The sequence below is a fragment of the Ciconia boyciana genome, chromosome 2 (genome assembly GCF_034638445.1).
Source record: "Ciconia boyciana chromosome 2, ASM3463844v1, whole genome shotgun sequence".
Classification (NCBI taxonomy): Eukaryota; Metazoa; Chordata; class Aves; order Ciconiiformes; family Ciconiidae; genus Ciconia; species Ciconia boyciana.
This window is the reverse complement of record NC_132935.1, coordinates 18,319,710-18,343,730: the sequence shown is the minus strand read 5'-3', so window position 1 is coordinate 18,343,730 and position 24,021 is coordinate 18,319,710. Positions and strand designations below refer to the sequence as shown.

The 24,021-nt window shown below is 37.5% G+C and overlaps 1 protein-coding gene across 3 annotated transcripts in view; it reads right to left on the bottom strand.

Annotated features, from left to right (window-relative positions):
- CSMD3 (CUB and Sushi multiple domains 3) overlaps positions 1-24,021 on the bottom strand; it is a 782,968-nt gene that overhangs the window by 108,922 nt on the left and 650,025 nt on the right. For all 3 annotated transcript variants that reach the window (XM_072852006.1, XM_072852007.1, XM_072852008.1), the window contains 6 exons: positions 22,344-22,462; positions 20,811-20,880; positions 18,966-19,082; positions 9,470-9,679; positions 5,436-5,624; positions 1,687-1,864 (listed from right to left, as the gene is read on the bottom strand). In XM_072852006.1, coding sequence (XP_072708107.1) covers positions 1,687-1,864; positions 5,436-5,624; positions 9,470-9,679; positions 18,966-19,082; positions 20,811-20,880; positions 22,344-22,462 — 883 coding nt within the window. The remainder of the gene's footprint in view (positions 1-1,686; positions 1,865-5,435; positions 5,625-9,469; positions 9,680-18,965; positions 19,083-20,810; positions 20,881-22,343; positions 22,463-24,021) is intronic.

The following is a 24,021-nucleotide window of genomic DNA, read 5'->3' as shown; positions in this document are numbered from 1 at the left end:
TTATCAGGGAAATAGTATGATTTGAAGAAGTATTTGAATTATGAATAACATATTTTTTCCATTGGAATGGCTATCAAAATTTCTGATCAGTTCCATAAGTAAATAATACCCCAGGCATAAGCTATTTAATTATATAGCCATCATGTATATAATACAGCTTATACAGGTATATAAATCATACATAAGTAACAACACACATGATATATACATGAATAGCATAGTAGATGCTTTAATTTCAGAATAGCCTCCTACAAGCGTTGTTAAGCTAAATAGGATACAAAACATCTAAAAAAATCAGCAAAGAATACATAATGAAATAAAACCGAGGTTTTACCTTTGTCATGGTATATACAATTACTTTTACTGTAAGAACTAAGTTTGTAACACAGCCAGGAGTACAACTGAAAGCACACAAAATCACTTTGTAGAAAGGAAGAGCCAAATGGAAGAAGCACTAGAAGTGGACAGTAGTGTTCTAGTTTGTGTGGGATGAAATAGAGAAAAGATGTCTGTATGCACACAAAAGTATAATTTAATTCAGGAAAGATTCTGAAAGCCTAAATTTGATACACAAAACAAGTGGTGAAGAGTTAAAGGGATTCAAAATTATCTTACTTTTATCAGAGCAATAGTCTGGGTACATATTCTGATCAAAGTTTTGTTAGACTTTAAGGCAAAGCAATAGAGTATCTGGGATGCAGGACAAGCCAGTTTGTAGTACACACAATGAAAAAAACCCCAGGACCTACAGAAATTATCACAAAAGTGTATAGAGAATTGTTTAATGTTTAGGAAAGTAGGAATGAAATCCTGAGTTATACGAATTTACATGAATCCAAATTAGATTTCTGTGCAACAGAAAAATAAAATGAATAATTAATATTCCAAATTGCCTCTCATTATTTTGCACTACTCAGACTACAAGACTACTCTCTCAACCTGTGGATTTTCAATCTGCAGATTCAATAATCAGTGGATTATTGTTTTAGGCAAACTTCCTAAAGGTCTTAGCCACTGTTGAAATATCTAGGACACTCACTGGTAACAATTTCAAGATTACTAGAGGAGCTGTTATATTTGGTTACAGCCTCCTGCCTTTACCAATTTTGCAACTAAGAAAAATGGGGGCTTCATTATCTGAAAAGATTAACGATAGACATGGATTCAGGTATATAGAGAATATAATTTTTTTACAGCTATCATTAGCTCAACTCTTTTTGTCACAGCTAAACACAAATAGAGTGTCTCCTTTTACGTACTCTTAAGAGTTTAAAAGAAGCCATCTTGGAAGAAATTAAGAAAGTGTTTCTGTAGTTTCTTGTATTAACACTGTAAAACATTGTAATACACACGGCTGCAACTGCTTATTATCACTCTTTTCTCAAGTATTACTTCTCTTGGTTGTTGATAAGCTGTCATAGCATACTTCTGAATGCTTTTCTTCATCAAGAAACTGAGGCACACTATTATTGTTTTTGAATTCTTAAGACAAGGACTATGAAACTTCATGTCCAGTGCTATCTAGAGACAATGGTACACTGGAAAACATGGATTAGTGCAAATCACTTATTTCCCCTAGACAGAACACCAGTGTCAAGGGAGAAATCACAAATACACTCTTTTTAATTCATACTTTGTCGCTTAGTGTCACATGAAGATTAAATAAATGCCAAAGTGTTTTCTTACCAGACAGTTATGAAATCATATATTGGCTCTGTTTGGAGAACTGTGAAATTGATGTAGATTCCATTCCCAGGTGGTACTCTTACAAGCCAGAAGCAGTCTTGAAAGTTTGGATACTCATCAGGGTATCCTGGAGAGTATATGGTGCCATTCATTGCAGTTATATTTCCTCCACAAAGGGCTATAAAAAAACCATTATTTTTTAAAAAATATTAGATGCTTCTTGCATTCTTCTTAGACCATGTAAAAGCCATACTTTTAAACACATTTGGTACACTGTAACTAGATTATGTAAAGCCATTGCTATGTATAGAAAACAGATTTTACTGAGCTTTTTGCAGAGTCGAAGCCTATTTTGACATTATTGGTCAAATCTACAAGAAGAAAAAAGTAATTTTGATGTCATAAATACTATCAGAACTGGAACTAAAGTAATATTTAGACATTGGGTTAAATTATTCTCTGCACAATTGAAAACCTCTTTGTTATGGCTTTGTGTAAACACCAGCTACAAATTAGCAGTGAAACACATTAATTGCTTTCATTTATTGTCACAAGAAGGTAGCCAACCAAAATTATCAGGTGAGAGAAGAGATATGGTAAGATGATGGAGGATGGGTGGGGGAAAACTAGAGGGGAATTTGAAAATGAAAATATTGTGTGCAACAATATGAAGAGTAATTTTGCATGTCCTGAGATAAATTCTGGTAGACAAAGTAAGAGTCCTTTCTGTAATTCTTGTTGATGTGCACTAATTTTAGACATCGTACAATACAAGACTGTCCATATAGCTTTTGGACTTTCATAACTATGCATTTCAGGAAATCTATTAGTCCAAACTATACGATTTTCTCCACAGAGGTTTCAGATGCATGTTGAATATGACACCACCTTGTTATTACAGAAAATAAATTATGTTATAGAAGCCTAGTTCTAGAAAAGTGAGCAAAGCCTAAAATGGTATAATTTGCTTTATTTTGCATATGTTCGTCCCCACTCCACCCCAAACGAGCATGGAATGGCAACCCAGATTCCCTAAAATATGCTTAAGAACCTCTAACCAGAGAACAGGTTGTTGGAAATACAGGTTTGACATATAGGAATTATGCTTTGTTTGTATTTAGGTAAAGCATGTTATGGTTTATATATATACTTTAGTGCTGAACTGTAGGGTAAGGAGACTTTCATAGTCACACCTCATCCGTTCAGACTCAACAGCTGGTATACTGTTTTTCTTCAGCTTTTAGCTTCAAAGTCTCAAGGGTTTTTGAGCAGTGCAGACAGAATTGATTTTGCAGCAGGGTCTTAGAGGCGTGAAGACATGGACTGATGACTGTCAGGCAATGAGATTTCTTGGAAAAGCAGAGGGAACAGATTCCAAAAGGATGAAAGTGAGGGAGGTGAGTTAAGAAGGGTCAGAGAGCGTTAGATGGTGCTGAACACAGGTTAGAGGGATTTTAGGTGCATGAGGATGCAAGAAAAGAACAAAACTGTTTAAACAGGAACCACATTTAGTGATATTTGATTCAGATTGCCTGCTTCAAGAAGTCTGAAGCATTAAACAAGCCTTAGTATATGCTGCCTTACAATAAAGATATTAAATCAAATACAAATGTAAAACATACTGTACATTTCTGGCACTAGGCATATATAAAAAAGCCCACTTCATTTTAATGCTTTTGAACACAAGGCCTTTATCTCAAATCAAACCAAGTACAACTAGAAGATACCTAATTATCTTTTTCCTTCAACAATAAAGAGAAAAAAAACCTCAAAAACATCAGTAGCATATAAAAATGTCAAAAACTCTTTACTAAAAATACTACAGTAAATATTTGCACAAAACCTCATGTAATTTAAGAAATTTCTCTGGGAGCTGAGTAATGTTGTCAGTCTGTAATCATGCAGCACAGCATACATGTTAGATCTCTATTATCAATTAGGTTGATTTTTTTATCCGCATCTTTTCATATCACACTAAGTAGAAACAAAGAACTTCCAGCCACTGTTCAGGATCTTCATCAAAAATGGTACTCTGAACAGCAACATACTTCGGGCATTTTAGAATTTACTAATTAAATTCTTGGTTCCAGTAACGTAATTCAAATAAATAGAATCACTCAATTCAGTAAATTATTTGTCTTGATTCTGAGGCACAGAAAATACAGCTAGAACTAAGTAATAGGGAAAAGCTAAGCTGTTTAGCAGTTAAGACATGAACCATTACTATTCCCTCAGGATCCAGAAAATGGTGGTTAAAACTTAATTGTGATGAATTAACTTCTTCCCCTTTCAAAAGACAGACAGTGTAGGTGTCATCTCTCTTTTATATGATAAGGCTTCTCCTTCTGAATTCAGATATGTCTTAATTTAGCTACTGCATCCCCCAGAAATGCCTGTGGCTCATTGACTCCAGAAGGAATTTTGAGTAATGAGGCTTCCAATTTAAGTACCTAAATTTAGGTAGATGATTCAGAATACAATGCAAAAATCCAGAAAAGAAGGCAGCTAATTTTTTTTTTTTCTTTTTTTTTTTTTCCCAGGTGTTCTTCTTCAACTTGCTTCGTATTGAGGATTCCATCCTTAATGCTGAGCTTTTACCATTGAATATAGAGGGAATTTAGGCCTTTAACTCAGGTCCTGAATACCTCTTCTGAAACTGTAGAGGGTCTTTATGGCATATGAAAGTGGGCATTCAACACCTTGTACAGATCTCACCTTTGTGGAAACCTATGTTTAGGCATATAGAGAAGTTTACAGTCAATAACTTAATTGCTAAATGTGTTTGGATCTTGTGGTCCCACGAGTGTAGGAATTTGGTATGACAGTTTTGAATATGAAGTATCTTCACTGTGTCTCTGTTTTTCCAGGAACTTAACATTACTGTCTGAATGTTGCCACACTTGTGACAAACCTGGAGGTTCCAGAAGAAAGTAATTATTTCATATGGAAGAAAATTCAGTCCTCAGTTCCACAAATAGATTTTGTAGTGCACGGATATTTCTCAAAGAGATTTCTGTTACCAAAACATCCATCCTTGTCTGTTTCAGAGTCTGATGACACTGGACAACTGACCTTCTTTGGCCTGCTGCTTAGGTACAGGTTCCTTTCAGCATAGCTATGGATAAGATAAACAACTCTACAGAATCATCATGTATATTCATTCTGTCTCCTTAAAATTTCAGCTATGTGCAAGCCACAGTTCCTTGAATCTGCTTACCTGCTGCAAGCGTATCAGTGTAAAAAAATGTAAAAGGTTAAAAAATATAATTTAAAAAAAATTCCCATTCACAAAAAATATATGTAGAAAGGACTTCACATAGCATTGACTGGAGGACAACTGCACTTAATGGCATCTTTGACATTTCTTTCTAACTGATAAGACAGAACATAAGTGGCTAGAGTTGGGAAATTCAATTTTTGAGTCTTTTTTCTTGATTCAGTGCAGAGCTTTTATTCTGTAGCACCACCTAGATTAAAAAGCAGCACAAGTCTCCACAGTCCAGACCTTAAGCTTAACCTTCCAAAAATAAACTTATTATGTCAGGTAAGTTTTCAGAGATTTCATATTTCCATGAAACATTTCAGCTTCTCTGCAAAAATTTTCACAGGCAAAATTTAATACTTCCTCTGCAAAGACCACAATATAAAGGTACAGGTCTCTATAAATTGAAAAGCTGAAATTATTTCAGTTAACAGTCCTTAGGAAGACTTACAAATAATAAAGGCTTCACAGGTCACCCAGAACATACCTTCACATCTGGGGAGAGGATGATTCCAGTTACGGCTGATGCCATGAAGACAAGTCAGAGCTGAATTTCCAATTAATGTGTAGCCAGGAAAACACTCAAATGAAATAGTTTGTCCCACAGTAAAGTCATTGCCAATAACAAAGCCATTACGAAATGGTCGAGGGTCAGGACAGCTTTGTAGCTGATATGCTGAAATAAATAAATAATAATAATGGGGGGGGGGAGGGAGTAAAATACAAATTCTTATTACTTCAAAAATAAAAGCTTTTCATCAGAATAAAATTAAAAAATCATGGACATCCCATATGTGTTAAGTTCCATCACAGTGACAATCAAAATCATTGGTCCTACACCAGGAGAAGCACAGTGAAACATTCCCACAGCAATTCTGGAAATATGCATAAAAATTAATTTCCAATTCCAAACCTCATAAAGAAAAAATAATACTACAGCCAAAATTTAAATTATCTTATCTTCTTTACACTTTGATAATGGGTGTGTATGGGTGTGTGTTTGTGTGTGTGTGTAAACAAACAAAAAAATACTTAGCACTCTACCCTATAGGTTTTTGGAACAGAGTTCATGAAGGCAAAAATGAGACTAGCCTGTTAATTTTGTCTTTTAATTTTAGTAAGTACAGGAGTACTGCACTAGAGAAGAAGGGAGTAGAGAGAAATTTAGACTTAGTGTTTTCTCCACTTAGATCTTCAAAAAGGTAGGCCACTGACTGGCTCTTCAAGACTGAAAAATTGCTTCCAACTGCACCCTTAAGTACACCCTAATCAAAATGGTTCCAAGCTGCTGACAACGAAAATTTAAAAGGCTAAGAATATCTAAACCAGAAGCAGGAGAAAAAGCTAATAGGTACAGAAGACTGATGTGATGCCATGACAGGGAGGAAGCTAACAGCCAATGCACCTCTAAAAAAAGAGCAGGAGAATGACAAACAGCAGAATTACAATAAATAGGAAAAGCAAATCAGGTAGCCTACACTGCATGTGGAGTGATGCATACAGTATTAAGGAACAGAACAAGGGCCAAACTAAGAAGCCCTTTCACACCAACGTAGGAGCCTAAAACACAGGAGGTGGCATCTAGAATGCTTGAACCAACCAAGAGCCCTGAAGTGAAAGGCATGGCATAGAGCAGCAGGATGCAGTGTTGCCAGGCGACCACCTTTCCAAGACTGAAAGGGCAGAGACTTTCAGGTGGGAGAGCAGCAGTGTTGTTTAGAAATTATATTAAGTGCCATAGAATAAAAATATTACCAGAAAAAAAGAAATACTATAGAATACTCTTAGGTGGAAATTAAAACTCCGGAAATACAAGTGTAGTACTGAGCTGCTTCTACAAATGTCTAAACAGGAAAATTATAGTGAACAGGAAATGTTAAATAAAATTAGAGAAGCTGCAAAAATACGACAGGTAGTAGTAATGGAGTACCCAAATATCTACCTCACCATGATGATTTGAAGAAATAAAAATTTGAATGCAGGAAATAACTGTTCCCTAGAACAAGCAGTTTGAAAGCCCACAAGAAAAGATGTTATTTTAGATTTGAACCAGCTTGGTACTCAAGCCTTAGTTTGAGAAGTATTTGTGGGAGAGCTGCTCCATAATAGCAGTCATAATGTGGTTTGATTGTACTGGGAGGGAGCAAGTCAAATAAACCCAGCACAGGGACATTCAATATTCTGGAAAGAAAATTATATAAAAATGAGGTAATGCAGATTGGAATCTGCTAATTGACACTATTTTAAAGACCTGGTAAAACATGTTCTACAATTTAGAATAAAAAAACACTAAAGTGGTTCAGAAAAATGCCTGTGTGACTCAGTAGGAAAGTTAAAGAAGCTACAATAGGGAAAAGGTTGGCGTTTAAATAATGAAAGTCTGCCTTTCCAAAAAGTCATAAAACATAGCAGGTCAAATTTAAATAGAAAATAAAGAGAACAAAAATAATTTGAAAAATGTCTTGCGGAAGATGTCTCAGCTGATCATAAAAAAATTATTTGACAACATCAGAAGCAAGAAGTCAGCTAGGGTACTGGTGGGACAATTCATGACAAATGAGAAAAAAGGGACTTTTATGGATTAGGATGCCATAGAGAGAAAAACTCAATAAATTCTTTGTATCTGTCGTTACTGCTGAAGATGGTGTAGAGATTTCCAAACAAGATACAGTGCTTGTATTACGCAGGTCTAAGGCACTAGATCAATTTGAAGTAAATACAAAAGTACTACACTAAATAGGTAAGGCATAGAGCCAGGAGCAGATGACTTTCACCCAGAAGAGCTGCTGAGCCAATATATATATATCATATAAATTTAAGATCTGATCTAGAGGAGTGGTGATTTCCCAATGTAAATCACATCTATCTTTAGAGGAGATCCTTGAAATTACAGGTCAGTGAGTCTGACTTCTATACCTGGTAATATGACACAGCCTATAATAATTAATAACATTACTGAGCACATGGCTAAACATGGTTTCTTGGGAAAGAGATTGCGGGCGTGATGACTGTAGTTCACAAAAATAATGAAGACAGTGGAAAGGCTGAATGTAAAAATGCCATCAAATCCCACAGTAATAGAATTAAGAGTCTGACAACAACCGTGGATACTGGGAGAGTAAAAAAAAAACTAGTTAGGCTTCTGTGCTGCTAAGCAGCATTTCTTTTTGCCATTTGGAAATACCATACTGAGATAGACGGAGCTTTTTTCTGATCCAATAGGGGTTTTCTGTTTTTACATTCTTAAGTTTAAGGAAGAGGAGAAATAAACCTGTCTATAATTTTACTTGTTTTTCTCAGAAGAATTAAAAGGCTCTATAATGAACTACAAATATAAAAGATTTTATAGGAAACAAGTAAGATTTGAAAATAAGCCTCTGTCACACATCTTGGTGATCTTTTCCAAGAAGATTTGAAACATTGACTTCTTATTACAGAACTGAGAACAAATACACTATGCAAAATCTGGAAAATCAGAAGATCATAGGTTGTATATGTTTGAAAGAAACGGTTCTCTCTTATGTGGTTAAAAACAGAAACAGGAACTTTTTTTTTTAATTCTTTGACAAATAACAGCGTCTCCAAAATGATTACTGTTACTATTAATAGCAGTAATAGTATATGCTCTTAAGTCTTTTACTGCCCTCTTAGCAGTAGATTTTAAAGTTCCCTTATTCCTACAAATAGTATCATATTCCAAATAAGAAGTGAATAAAACCTTACCAGGCAATTTAAGTCATAAACTGACTTTTTCTTTAAAAGCTAACACTTTTTACAGTGGCTCACTTCCAGAATGTTACATAGAGTTCAAGTCAATTTGGACTTGTTACCATTGAAAGAGTAATAGCAGACTGCTCTAAAGTAAAAACTCTTTAAATCATCCTTTGACGTTATTCATATCATGAAAACAGATATAGTTTAAAATATACATTTGACCTTTTTTGTGAACACTAGTGATCTAATCCCTTTTAAATGAATCAGCAATTATATAAATAGAATTATGATCTTGCAGTCTTCACCAGCTCAGCATGACCTATTTGAGTACAACAGAACAAGAACATTCCAGCGATATTGTCAACTAGGAAATAAAATGGATTTGGAGATTCCTGAGTTGGCATTATTCTGTACTAGCCTACATGGATCCAGTATTCTAAAACAATATTTAGATCTTCCCCTTCCAGAACCCAAGATACAAAATTGAGATTCCCATATACTTATAAAGATTGAACAATAGAGATGCTTACTTTGTAAAGCTATGCAATGTAAATTAATAGGCCAACCAAATTCAGATATGGGAAATTATCTGTTTGCCTACATTTGAACTGCTTTTTAGTGAGAATATGCAATTATTTTTCCTTTTTCATCTTAATTTTCTGCATTCTTCTGTTTGATCTTGATCCACAACACTTTGGTTTGAAACACACAAAAACTTTTGCTTCATGTTTAACTTTTAGGAATGCCAAAAAAATAAATAACCTTCAACAGCCACCTTGTTCTCACATAAGAATGTCAAAATCTCACCTTGATATACAATATGAAATCCTTGTTTGTTCTGTGAGTAATCGCTGTGAAAGTATAAGCTGGTTTCATGAGTTGTGCTGAACAGAGAGGCTGGTAGCTGAGGGCCACTTAGTCTTCCAATAACAGTGCTAGTTTCTGTAGATCCACTCCTAACTTCTAAGTAATCATGTATGGTCTCCGTTGAGAAATTCACAAATTGCAAATGGACACCTGAAAAACATCATTAGTAAATAAAAGCCACCAGTATCAATAGCAGGAGGGAAAATAAAGTATGTACATTTTACACTGATAATATCAGAAAATAATGTAACCAGTGGAAAAGTATGTGTTACGCTCACAGATGCTGTCCATGGAATTCAGTCTGAAGCATTCTTTCTCCTCATGCATCACTGACTGGCAAGGTAAGAAATGCCAACACTGAAATACTAACATGATCTAAGGCATTGAACTGTTGGTTATTTCTATGCCACTTTTTGGCAAAGTTTGTTGTTTGTGCATTTAGGGAAAATTTCAGTTCTGAACATCAAATAAATTCAATTTAGTTAAATCTTTCCTGTTTTCAATTGCATAAAATAGTCTCCAGTTCTATTAAAAGAAAAAATGCTTTGTGTGCCACACCTGGAAAAAAACAGTGACAGAATTCTACCCAAGAGACAGCTGCATTTCAGTTGTACATAAACTGATCTCTCTCAGCTTATATATATTAATATTTACATATATAAAAAATAATGAGGCACAGTAAAAATTATGCATATAATATGGATTAAATATATATTGTAAAGGCATGTGGAAGGAGAGTGTCTGCTCCTTTAAGGGTATCTGGTCAAGGACATTTTTCAATGAAGCAAGGGAAAATAAGAAAAGGAGGAAGCCATAAACAAGAGCATACAGGGACACAAACCTGAGGGAGGCAGTGATGAAAATCAAACCTGGTCAATCATAATAATTGAAGAGGTCAATTGAGTGTGTGAGAATGTTTATTCCAGCAAGGTTATCTGATCAGGTACTTTATCAATTGGGAAACCAACAGAAAAGGGGGAAACCAGAACCCAAAATATACAAAGACACAAACCTGACAAAGCAAGCATGGAGCCAATGACAAGAAACAAACCTTGCCAGTCACACTAATTGACAAGCTGTCAAGAAACTACAGGCACAACTTCCAGGAAGATCAACCTGGACTTTGCAACTGCTAAGACTGCAAAGTAGGGGGACCCCGTACTGGGAGGGGTGCAGGACCTATACAAACCCCTGAGGGGATTGACAGAGGAAAGGGGAGCAGGGAGGAACAAAGATGGGGTAGGCAGAAAAGGGCATAAAAGGGGCTGGTTGTGTGCAGAATGGGGTGGGTCAGTATGTTTGTCTGGCTAAGCCCTGCACCCGATCACCAGTCTGTCCTACCATCTCATATCTTCTTATTAAATCTTTTCTTAACTCTCTCTCTCTATAATGTCACTCTCTATCCCGTGTGTATGTGGGCTGCAAGGACTAAGTGCCAGCTAGTGGTAAGACCTGTATCTGTGAGTGGAATTTGGTGCCAGCAGCTGCAGTCAGACCTGGGTGTGGGTGCCTCTGGCCTATGGTGCTAGCTACTGGAGCCAGTGTGGGGGTCTCAGTGCCAGTTACTCGTATGTGTGTGTGGGGTGGTGAAAATTGGTGCCAGCTACTGGAGTCAGACCAGGGATGTGGGCACGCTGCAGCCTGTAAAGTCAGCTACTGGAGCAAGTGAGAGGCCACAGCTCTCTGGACCTATGGAGGGTCCTACAGGGGCTCTGAGCAACCTGATCTAGTTGAAGATGTCCCTGTCCATGGCAGGGGCGTTAGACTAGATGACCTTTAAAGGTCCCTTCCAACCCAAACTATTCTATGATTCTATGATTCAGATTCTATGATTCTACAGACTTTGTGCCCAGAATGCCAGCTAATGGCGGGACCAGTGTGAATGGACTGGGTGCCAGCTACTGGAGTAAGAGCAGGGGTGTTGGTACCCCTAGCCTGAAGTGAGTGTGAGTGTTTTTAACTTCCAGCCACTGGGGCAGGAACAGTGTGTGTTCTCAAAACCAATTACTGGTGAGACCAGCGTGAGTGAGGTGAGTAAGGAGCTCAGCGGTGGCGGCTGGAGCAGGACTGTGGGTCACAGCCCGTGTGCCTGGTGCTGGCTGCTGGGAGGGCAAGCGTCTATATCTTCCCCAGTCCTGGTGTGTCGGGGAATATGCATGTGTCATCTGCTAGCAAACTTCAAACTGGAGTAGGCAGTGAGTAGGAAGGCCTTGGGTCCAGACCAGGATATCAGGCAGGCAGAAAGTCCATGCTGACACATCCAGGGGGACTTGTGAATGTGGAGCACATGAGGGACGAGTGTGTGAACAGTGTGTTTTGCAGAGAGCATCAAGCTGGACCAGCTAGCGAGTAGGGGACCCATGAAGCAGGTAAGGGGGCCCAAGATCCAGACAGGGGTGCCAGGTGGACACTCAAGGGATCCGCAAATGTGTGTGTGCTTGTGAACCTAGAGAGTGTTGTGTGTGTGCCTGCACTAGCGACCTTCTGTCTCTGCCAGCCCAAGAAGAGGAGGGGACTTGGCTGCCTGTGCTTGCGTTTTATGTGAGTCCCATATGTAGGTCCAGTCGAAGGCAGCACCACCTCTGTGGCAATCTGTGTGACCAGCCATGTCAGTGTCCTCTGTGTGTGTGTGTCTGTGCTCAGCTTTGTTAGTGCTTGAATCTGCAAACGGGAAAGTGGCAGCCATGTCCCTCAGCCTGGTCAGAGACCTTGCATCCCTGGGCAGCAGGCTGGGCTCCAGTGGCTGGGCAGGAGGGTCCTGGGCTGGAGTGGCTGGAGGAGGTGGCCACAATCCTTACATTACTTAACATATATATTATATTTGAGTCACAAAAAATGTAAATTCTATTATCTAATGATCATTCATCAGTACACCGCTCACTAAATATGCAATTATTCAATTATTTAATTCAATTATATATATTCAATTATTTAATTCTCATACACACACTGTGCCATATGATGATCTTGCCAACAGAAATTTCTGATTATTTGACTTGGTAAGGAACAGGAAGGTAGCTTACTATCCATTAGCAAGTTACCTCTCCTAACCAGGTGATGTATTACAACAATTATGTGACAGGACAAGAAGAAAATGCTCAGCAGCTGAGTAGTTATAGGGCTTTTTAAACATTTTGCTGTTTATACATATTTCTATGTAAGTTACAACAAAGTGGAATTTGTATTTTGTCTGGATTTAGTGCAACTATGGAATGATAATGAAGTACTTTCATTAAGAAGATGATTGAGTCCCACTGATGTTTCTGGCAAAGACAATCAACATGATTTCATATAAAATTGAAAGGAAAAGATATAATATCAGATTAATTATTGAAAAGTCATGAATAATTTTGTAACTCCTAAACTGTAATAGCTAAATAGTGTTTGTCACCGTCTTTTAGAGCTTTCTCCCCAGATACCATGTAAAGCTTATGAATGGTTTTCTGAAGCATGTAACATTTTGTATGCTACAGGAAAAAAGGTTGGTGCATAATTATTGTTACCTTGATCATGTCTGTCTCTCTTTATCTGAAGAAAGTCTATATGTGATAAGAAAGCTTCTGCTTATAAGTGTCATACTTTGACTTTGCCAGCCTTCCGAACATTTCCTACACAGAGAATCCAGTTATATCCAAACTTTGTTCTTTCTCTATCTGTGATATTTGTAGGCTTGGCCTTTTATTTGATCTGTGAACAAAACACTTGTGCAAAGTTTAAGCTGTCATTAATAACTGCCAACTCACGCTGTCTTACTGTCAATTTTTTTCTCTTTCACTGACTTTGTTCAATACAAAACCAGCTCTAATATATTTTTGTCCATCGTTCTGTTCTCTGTACTCTACTGTCTTTCACTACAAGTTCCTGAACCATATCAATCTTCCAAAGTATTAATCCTTTGCTCAGCCTGTAGCATCTGCCTCTGTTTGTCTCAGATTTCTGGTTGTTGGACTGGTTTTTTTCCATGGCTTTTTGCAGTTTGGACACCCCTCTTGAATATTTATATTTATATATAAATTTATATAAATATATTATATATATTAATATAATAATATATTTCATATATTTATATATAAAGCCTAACCATAAATCTCAGAAAGAATAGCAACAAATCATATAAAGTAACCTTGTAAGTTGATTGAAATCAACCTAATGTCATTGGTTTAGATCACACCATTAGCTAACATAAAGTGGAAAAGCTTATGATCCGTAACTTATAACCAGGAAAAAATCTTGTTAGAAACACTTAAACAACTGAAAACCTATAGAAGGTTCCCATTATGGTGGTTTTGAGTTTTTCTATTTACTACTCAGAAGAGTTAGATGTATGTGCCTCCACTGGACTAGAACCACAGCATCACTAAAACCAGTTTTAGCCATCACTTTTTCAAATGTCATTTTTTCATTTCTACAATGAAATTTTACTTTAATTTTCAATTCAGTTTTAATCATATCCTGTTTAGAAATGGTCAAAAATGTCAATCACATTCAATCTGTGCAGTTTTATTTTTCTTCTAGAAAAAGGAGCATTTAGTTTTTCCTGTGCATGAGCTGGAAAGCTAGCAGGGATCTGCATGGGATCTGAAGATTCTAGACAGCATTATGACTCATGATGAAACACGAGAAGCTGTCACATCAAGCTGTCTAAAATTCAGGTAATGGCAGAATTAAAGTATCGATGCTATTTCTATAAAATGCTAATACAAAAAATTGACTATAGACTTGAATATTGTGACTTTTGAACAAAATGCAAACATTACAATTAGGTTCTATATGGAAATCCCTATCCTGACATAATGTATTTTCCACAGATAGATTCTGTTAAGTCAATGTTACTGGACGTTTAATTTTATTCAGTTTAAACAAACCATGCACAACAATTGGCTTTCATTTAAATGATAAGTGAACCAGGCTCATGGGACTTATAATCAAAAAGATCGCAGAAATTATTTTAAAAAGAGGAGAGAAAGAATCTGAACAGATGCAGAAAGAAAAACTATTTGGGATGCCACATTCAGTTACTGTGGAAGACCCAGAAATTCTGTATCATCAAATAAAGAAGATGACAGAAGTTGGCAAGTATAAAGTAGAAAACAGTGACGCATGTCTGAAAAAACAACATGCCATTCAAAAAGCCCAAGTGCACGTTTTCCTACAAAAGTGCCACAAATATAAAAAAATAAATGAGACAACTCTATTGGCTAGCTTTGAATAAAGATTTTGCAATGATAGATATATAGGATCCACCCAAAGTTGCTCAAGGGGCTAGCCAATGTAATTGAAATGCTGATATTACCTATTCAAAATCATTGTGAATGAGAGAAATTCTGGTGATCAGCTAAAGTCGGAAGATATATCCACCTTTAAGACCAGAAAGAGGACCTGGGCAATAGCAACTGCAGGTTCACTGCAGTCCACAGAAAGATTATGGAACTAGTCTAACTGGAGGCAATTTCCAAACACATGAAAGACAAAAAGGGACTCAGGAGCAGTCAACATGGATTTACTAACAGAAAATCACAGTTGATCAACCATTATTTTCTTCTATAATTAAATTGACAAAGGGAGAATGGTGGATATACTCTCACTCTGCTATGACTTTTGACTCAGTCTTCTACAACATTCTCATCTGGAAGCTGAACATATCTGAACTTGATGAATCGAGAGGAAGTAGGTTAAAAATGAAGTGTCTCTACACAAATGCATGCAGCATGGGCAACAAACAGGAGGAGCTGGAAGCTACCGTGCTGCTAGAAAGCTATGACCTGGTTGCCATTACTGAAACCTGGTGGGACAACTCTCATGACTGGAGTGTGGCTATCGATGGCTACAGGCTATTCAGAAGGGACAGGTGGGGAAGGAGGGAGCAGAGGTGTTGCCCTCTATATCAAGAAATGGATAGAGTGTGAAGAGCTGTCCCTGAAGAATAGCAATGAGCAGGCTGAAAGCTTATGGGTAAGAATTAGAGACCGAGGCAACAAAGGGAGCCTTGTGGTTGTTGTTTACTACAGGCCACCTGATCAAGGGGAGCCTACTGATGAAGCCTTCTTCCTCCAGCTACAGGAGGCTTCATAGTCGCAAGCTCTTGTCCTACTGGGGGTCTTCAACCACCCTGACATCTGCTGGAAAAGTAGCATGGCAAGCTGTAGGCAATCCAGGAGACTCCTGGAGTGCATTGAGGATAACTTCTTAACCCAGGTAATAGACACCCCTACCCAAGGGGATGTGATACTGGACCTGATGGTCACCAATGCAAGTGAGCTCATCAGCAACGTCAAGACGAGGCAGCCTAGGCTGCAGTGATCACGCGTTGGTGGAGTTCACAGTCCTGAGGGATATGGGACAGGCAAGGAGTATAGTCAGGACCCTAAATTTTAGGAAAGCAAACTTCCAGCTCTTCAAGGAGTTAGTCAGTAGGAACCCCTGGGAAACAGCCCTCAGGGACAGGGGAGCAGAACAGAGCTGGCAGATCTTTAAGGATGCTTTCCACAGAGCGCAAGAGCTCTCAGTCCCCAGATGTAGGAAATCAGGCAAGGAAGGGAAGAGACCAGCATGGCTGAGTCAAGTCATACTGGTCAAATTAAAGAGCAAGCGTGTACTGCACAGGCAGTGGAAGCAGGGACAGGTAACCTGGGAAGAGTATAGGGATGCTGCCTGCTTGTGTAGGGATGGGGTCGGGAAGGCCAAGGTGCAGTTGGAGCTGAACTTGGCAAGGGATGCAAAGAATAACAAGAAGGGCTTCTACAAGTATATCAACCAGAAAAGGAAAGTTAAAGAAAGCATACCTCCACTAATGAACAAGAATGGTGAACTAGTATCAAGAGATGAGGAGAAGGCTGAGGTACTCAACAACTTTTTTGCTTCCATCTTCTCTGGCAACTGCTCTCCTCACCCTTCCTGAGTCAATGGACAACATGTTGGGGACCAGGGGGGTAAAGTCCCTCCCACTGTAAGGGAAGATCAGGTTCATGACCACCTTAGGAATGTGAACATATATAAGTCTATGGGTCCCGATGAGATGCATCCCAGATCCTGAGGAAATTAGCTGATGTAGTTGACAAGCCACTCTCCATGATATTTGAAAAGTCATGGCAGTCAGGTAAAGTCCCTGGTGACTGGAAAAAGGGAAACATTGTGCCCATCTTTAAAAAGAGTAGAAAGGATGACCCTGGGAACTACCGACCTGTCAGCCTCACCACTGTGCCTGGGAAGATCATGGAACAGATCCTCCTAGAAGCTATGTTAGAGCATGTGGAGGACAGGGAGGTGATTCAAGATAGCCCTTCACCAAGGGCAAGTCCTGCCTGACCAACCTAGTGGCTTTCTACGAGGGAGTTACCACATAAGTGTACAAGGGAAAAGCAATGGATGTCATCTATCTGGACTTCTGAAAGGTCTTTGACATGGTCCCCTACAACATCCTTCTCTCTAAATTGGAGAGATATGGATTTGATGGGTGGACTGTTCGGTGGATAAGGAATTGGTTGGATGGTTGCATCTAGAGGGTAGTGGTCAACAGCTCCATGTCCAGATGGAGATCAGTGATGAGTGGTGTCCCTCAGGGGTCCATACTGGGACCAGTGCTCTTCAATATTTTCATCAATGACATTGACAGCGAGATCGAGTGCACCCTCAGCAAGTTTTCAGATGACACCAAGCTGAGTGGTGCACTTAACACACCAGAAGGACGGGATGTCATCCAGAGGGACCTGGACAAGCTGGAGAAGTGGGCCTGTGTGAACCTCATGAGGTTCAACAAGGCCAAGTGCAGGGTCCTACACCTGGGTCAGGGAAACTCCCAGTATCAATACAGGCTGGGGGATGATGTGATCGAGAGCAGCCCTGCAGAAAAGGACTTGGGCGTACTGATGGATGAAAAGCCGGACATGAGCCAACAATGTGCGCTCACAGCCCAGAAAGCAACCGTATCCTGGGCTGCATCAAAAGAAGCGTGGCCAGCAGGTCGAGGGAGGTGGTTCTGCCCCTCTATTCTGCTCTGGCGAGACCCCACCTGGAGTACTGCGTCCAGCTCTGGAGCCCTCGGCAGAAGAAGGACATGGAGCTGTTGGAGCGGGTCCAGAGGAGAGCCACGAAAATGATCTGAGGGCTGGAGCACCTCTCCTACAAGGACAGGCTGAGAGAATTGGGTTTGTTCAGACTGGAGAGGAGAAGGCTGTGGGGAGACCTTACAGTAGCCTTTCAGTACTTAAAGGAGGCCTATAGGAAAGATGGAGACAGACATTTTAGCAAGGCCTGTTGTGACAGGACAAAGAGCAATGGTTTTAAACTAAGGGAGGGCAGATTTAGACTGGATTTAAGAAAGAAATTTTTTACACTGAGAGTGGTGAGGCACTGGAAGAGGTTGCCCAGAGAAGTAGTGGCCCCATACCTGGAGACATTCAAGGTCAGGTTGGATGGGGCTCTGAGCAACCTGATCTAGTTGAAGATGTCCCTGCTCTTGCAGGGGGGTTGGACTAGATGACCTGTAAAGGTCCCTTCCAGTCCAAAGCATTCTATGATTCTATGAAAAATTAATGGAACTTCCAGGCTCCAAGGGTGATAATCAGTCATTCAATGTCCAGCTGGTATCCAGTAACAAGTACAATATTCTGTGGGTTGATACGGGAGCTTACACTATTCAATGTCTTCATGAGAGACCTGCATAATGAGAATGCATCCTCAACAAATTTGTGGAGGATAGTGAACTAGAGGATGTGGATGATATACCAAATGGCACAACTTCTGTCCACAGAAACACTGAAAAACTTGAGGGCTGAGTAAACAAACCCTTCTTAAAGGTTTGCACAAGAACTGCAAAGTTCTGCATCTGGAGCACAACATCCTTATCTGTTGGTACAGACTGGGAATTGATTAGGTGAGTAGCAGCCCTGCTGAGAAGGATCTGCCAGTCGTAGTGGACTTGATCTAGTGTTACTGACAATTCCATTTTGAGTGGGAAGCTTGACAGCTTTGAGTGGGAGGCTTCTAGAGGTCCCTTCCAAGAACATTTCTATGCTGCTGCGATATTCACCTAGGATATGCAAAGAAGCTTAATGATACACTAATGAACTCAAATGTAGCTTTAACTTCTTCTAAACTGATACTGACTTGGTTTAAAATATTTGTCATAGCTATTCATTTTTGTTGGGTTTATGACCTTACAAAGAGAAATCAAGCCTGTTAAGTTAGAAAATTGTGCTTAATTCTAATTAAACAACTTTGTCTTTATCAGAAAATTGTAGTATATGTTAGATGAATAACCAAGAACCTTGTAGCTTTTCTATTCTATATCTTTCTTTTAAGGCTTTGATAACTTCTTTAAATGAATTATAATTCTTTTTTTTTGCCAGGATAAATATTCACAATATTTTAAAATCTGTGTTCAGTGTTTTGAATCCATAGAAACCCCAACAAACTTAATCCATGAAAGAACACATACCAAAACCAATAGGCAGCTTTATTGTCCACGTGCAGTCCAAACTGCTAGGATAGTTGCCAGGAAACCCAGGGCTGAGGATCACTCCGCTGAAGTCTGACATGCCACCACCACATTGTGCTGCAAAAAAAAGCAAAGACATTTTTCAGAAGAGTAGAATGAGCTAAAAATTAATTCAGAACATTGAAAATCCTTCCAACTTTAATAATATAATAATAATTAAGTTTATATTTCAAAAAATATGCAAACATTCCTTTACCACTAAATATCTATAACAAAGTAATTTATAAGTAAGTGCTTTAAACATATGTATGTACTCTGAATTGGCTGGGTTTTAATCTGGGGGACACATGTACCTGAAAAGAGAATAGATGTTTACTCTGCACTCTGTCTGCATGAATCACCCTTGTGAACATGCAAGCAGCACACATCAGCTGACAGCAACATTGACACAATTCCACATTAGTTTGTAAAGGAGCATCTGAATAATATAAGATAATAATGTATTTTTAAAATATTCTGTTCTCAAAGCACTTCAAGAGGGCTTTTAAGAGTACATTTGTATCCTGCTACTCTAAAAACAAGATTAAAAAACCACTTAGAAAATGTACGCACACACACACACATATTTCCAGAAATTGAACTAAATCCATATTTGAACTTCATTTTAATTTTTTTCAGGCATGACATCAGTGAATAAAGTAACTTACACTTCAATTTAGATTTGAAGATGTTAATTATGGTAAATTAAATTTTGTTTAACAGTTTTGTCCAATTAACAGCTGCTACATCCTTTGAAACACAATTAAAAATCATTACTTACCAAAAAGATGGAAAAAAAAGGAAAATAAAAAGCCCTAAAATTTCAGCATAGCATCTTTGTCTTCAGAATTTACCATAGAGCAGTGCAATTATTGTATCAGACTTCCTAGACATATGTTAATGCATAATGATGGAAACTGAAGACTAACTCCTGAAAAAATTCTTACAAATTTCTGAATCTTGTTGAATATGTATAAATTCTAAGCTGAGGGAGCTCAGTACCTCATAGGAGGTTTTTAACACCTCACAGGATTAAAAGGAGGATTATGTGAGGCAGCTGAAGAGGATATATAATCCATTGTGAAGAAAAGCAAAGTATAAAATCTTTAATGAGATCTGCAGCATCCTACTTTCCATATATTCAAGATTACAAATAGAGATAACTCTTACTGTTAGGGAACCCAAACAAAAAGTCATTTCTATTCAGTGAAAGAGAATGCAAATAGAAAGAGTTTTACGTCCCTCATATTTATTCATCATATAAAGAGAATATGTTTAAATGCAATTCAGATGTTTCATTTGGGCTTCTGGCAGGATTCCAGTGCTTCTTCCAATAATATTAATATGGTTATGTATATAGTTTAATTTGAAAAATAATGTATCTTCTTAAATTGGGCAGACATGCCTTATGTTGTACTTATTAGAGATTAAAATGTAATGCTATTTCTATTTTAGTATTTTCTATAATAGTCATCACTCTGCTGTGGAAATTATTTATAAATAAATTAACTATGTTTGCAGGGTCTCTGGAGGTTACTCTGATAGTCACTCTGATAGTGAACTGATGGTAGATTCTGACTAGAAATATTTCATTCTTTCTTCTTCTGATTGGACATTTCAGAAAAGCTTTGACAAAATAAGTGTGAAGTATACTTTGAAAATTTTCAGCTTAATTTGACCATTTTCACTTTTAATTAACTTCTTCCAGTTTTCCCTATTCTTTCCCCTATACTGATCTCTTATTTTTTAGTTCTCTGGTGTTCTCATTCTGGCATATTTAAGAAAGTTTTTGTACGCTGAACATACCTAAACATATTGGAATTGGATAATTCCATCTTCTTACTGGTCCAGGCATACAGGTGATATGTGAACGTCCCTAAAATGACACAATATTTGCTAATTCATATAATAAAAAATATACAATATATGGCACATCATTAGTATCTCAACAAAAACAATTTACCATTTAAAACATCATCAAAATATATAAAAGCAATAAGGTATAACATTTATGTTGTAAACTGTGAATTGTATCATACCTTCAATATAACAGAGAAGACTGTAATCTTAACTATGTGACTGTTAGCCCACTAGAGAAATTGTGTCTATGTCCTTAATATTGTTTCTAACAGTATAACAGTATCCAGCTGAATTCTATAATACCAGCTTTAGTAAAAACCAGGGGTCTAGAAACTAAAGGTCTAATTGAAGCAGTGTTTACATGGTATTGATTTGCATCATTTGTGGAACATGATAAAAAGATACAAACTATATAAATTATACAGTACTGACTTTACATCTTAAATTCATAATACCTATTCTAAATGCAGTCCTTACCCTCATCCCCAGAACAGCTCGCTTAAGTTGCCAAAAGCTGAGATATTTAAGGGATCTCTTTACAACATGTGTCCCTTTACAACTGATGAGGTGTTACGATTTCAAGGCAATCTGTTACATATAAGTTCCAAGACCCACCAGAGTGACCCTCTGTGTTGTTCATCAGCTTCATGTAATTGTAATTGTCTTTCAGAGACAGCAAAGGAAAATGAAAAATCTGAAGAGAAAACTGTACTTGGGATATCTTGCAAAACCATATAGTATACACTTTGAGATGACCTAGTAGAAAAAATTCAGTAGCTTTTAGCCTGTTTGTTCAGCCTTCATATGAAGAGAAAAGTTAGTTTTTCATGTTAAATCTCCTTATCAATTCAGAGCCTGTAGCATTTGAGGGAAACAAGTATCTCTAAAGCATCCAGGGTAACTGTGAATAGTTTATTCATCAAACTGCAACCCATTCTTTTCTCTCCTAGAAGAAAAATAAACACACTTTCTCCATAGTGCAAGTAGGCATATCTGCTCATTGCTAGAAGAAAAAAAAAATTAAGTGGCAAAATCATACTGTATAAGCCAGAAAAACAATAAGGAGGGAAGAGGTTTTACATGTGTGTTTGCAGTCTATGCTCCAATGTTATTTATATTTTCTTTATTTCAGCCATTTACTGTGCATAAAGAACACAGACAACTATTGATAATTGCTCATCAAGTGTTTTAACTTAATTTGCCAACACTGCATAGCTTAACTATGAATACCAAAGATGTCATCAATAATAGATAACAACCTATAATCGCTAATGCAGAGGAAGCACAGAGCCATACACTTCTTATGGAAAATTTGGATAGTTACTAATGTAATATTTGGCAGAAAAGCCTACAGGTCCTGCAAGCTTATAATGTGTTCACAAATCCTGAAGAGGTCAGTGCCATTTCATATTGACAGACTCAAACATAACCATGTTACAGAACTAAAAGGCAACATTTGAAATTGGAAACTTGGCTCACCTGAAGAGAATAACCCTGATCACACTGGAAAGACACCACATCTCCAACCATGTATCTGTCTCCAATTTTGATCCCATTGCTTGGGGTCTGTGGTTCAGGACAAGAGTCCAAACCTATAGCTGTGAAAAATTTAGAAGTTTAGACATTGTAAGGAACATAAAATCTGTGTTTAGATTCACAGAGAACTTCTGTGTACACTATACATAGGCACACTGTATTGATATGTTTTAGGAAGCTCTTGGGTACCAGCAGTTTGTCAGTGGACAAGCAAGTGGCATATTTTTTTGGAACAACTGTTATATAAGGAGAAAAACCTTCTTTCCTGAGTAAAGGTAAAAGAAGGAAATAATCAGGGTGGCAACAAACACTTCCCAACAATCTGCAGTCTCAACTCAAAGTCTCCTCTAAATTTCCACTATCTCGTGGCTCAGACTTATTCACTTCCACCTCCAGTCTAACTCCTAAATACAGCCTACCTAATTCATACTGGGAGCACCTCCATTTTCCCAGCATCTGGGATGCTGGCCAATACCACACCAAGTGCAAAACACAGGAAAACCAGTGCAAAGTATAACTGCTCACTTGCATTCAATCCTTCACAGGTCTGACTCTACTCTTCCATTCATGTAGACACACAGAGAATACATATTTACATCAAATTTCACCTAGTCTGCTATTTTTAATGAAGTATCTAAGTATCTCTTCTACTGCAATAGAAGCTAGTTTGCCAAGAGACCATACGCTTTTTTCTGGGTCATCAAAAAAAGAAATAAATAAATTCTTCTTCATTGCATCTACCCAGGAAGATCCAGGAATATACAAATACGTGTAAGCAGCTCAGTTAAGTATAAGAAGCTCAGTTATTCTCTTTGCCTACTGTAAGAATTACACCCTAACTAGTTCTGAAGCCAGAGCTGTTAAGCAACTAAACATCAGTACATAGGGTAATAGGGAAATGTTGTGGGATTCAACAATCAATGGCACTACTTCAACATATTATCAACCTCTGCATGTTTAAAAACTTACTAATGTAACTGATCACTTCATGTAAGAATCTCATTAAGTAAAAATTACTCTTTGAAGACTCTCACAATGATGTATTTTTATACTATATGAAAACTGAAAGCTAACACAAATCCTAAGGAATTTATAAAGCATACATATTATTTTTTCTCTATAAGGCATGTTTTGTGTACCGATAATAGTTTTCACTACCATAATTTTACAATAACATTGTATTGTAAAAATGCAAAAAAAAAAAAAAAAAAAAAAAGAATGTCTGGCATTTAGAAAGTAGATATTAAATTGATAAACTAGTTTGTAATTCCTGTTCTTAAAAATGTATTTGGCACATGAAATTTTATATAAAACTGTTTGAACTAAAATCATTGGAATCTACAGTCTGTTCACACAAGTAAAACTCAGGACCATGACAACATAAACTTCCTGATATAAAACATAATTCAATCCTAAATTGGAAAAAAATCCTTAATGCCGTTGCAGTCCTTATTTTCTCTGCCAAGAATAGTAATGAGAGGTAAAAACATATTTTTTACTGCAGATACCTGTTAATGGGAATCAGAAATAACTGATACAGGTCCACAAACTGAGCAGTTGTACTCATTATTTTTGGTCACTGTTAACTTTGTGATTTTTCTTTTTTTTAATTTTATATTTT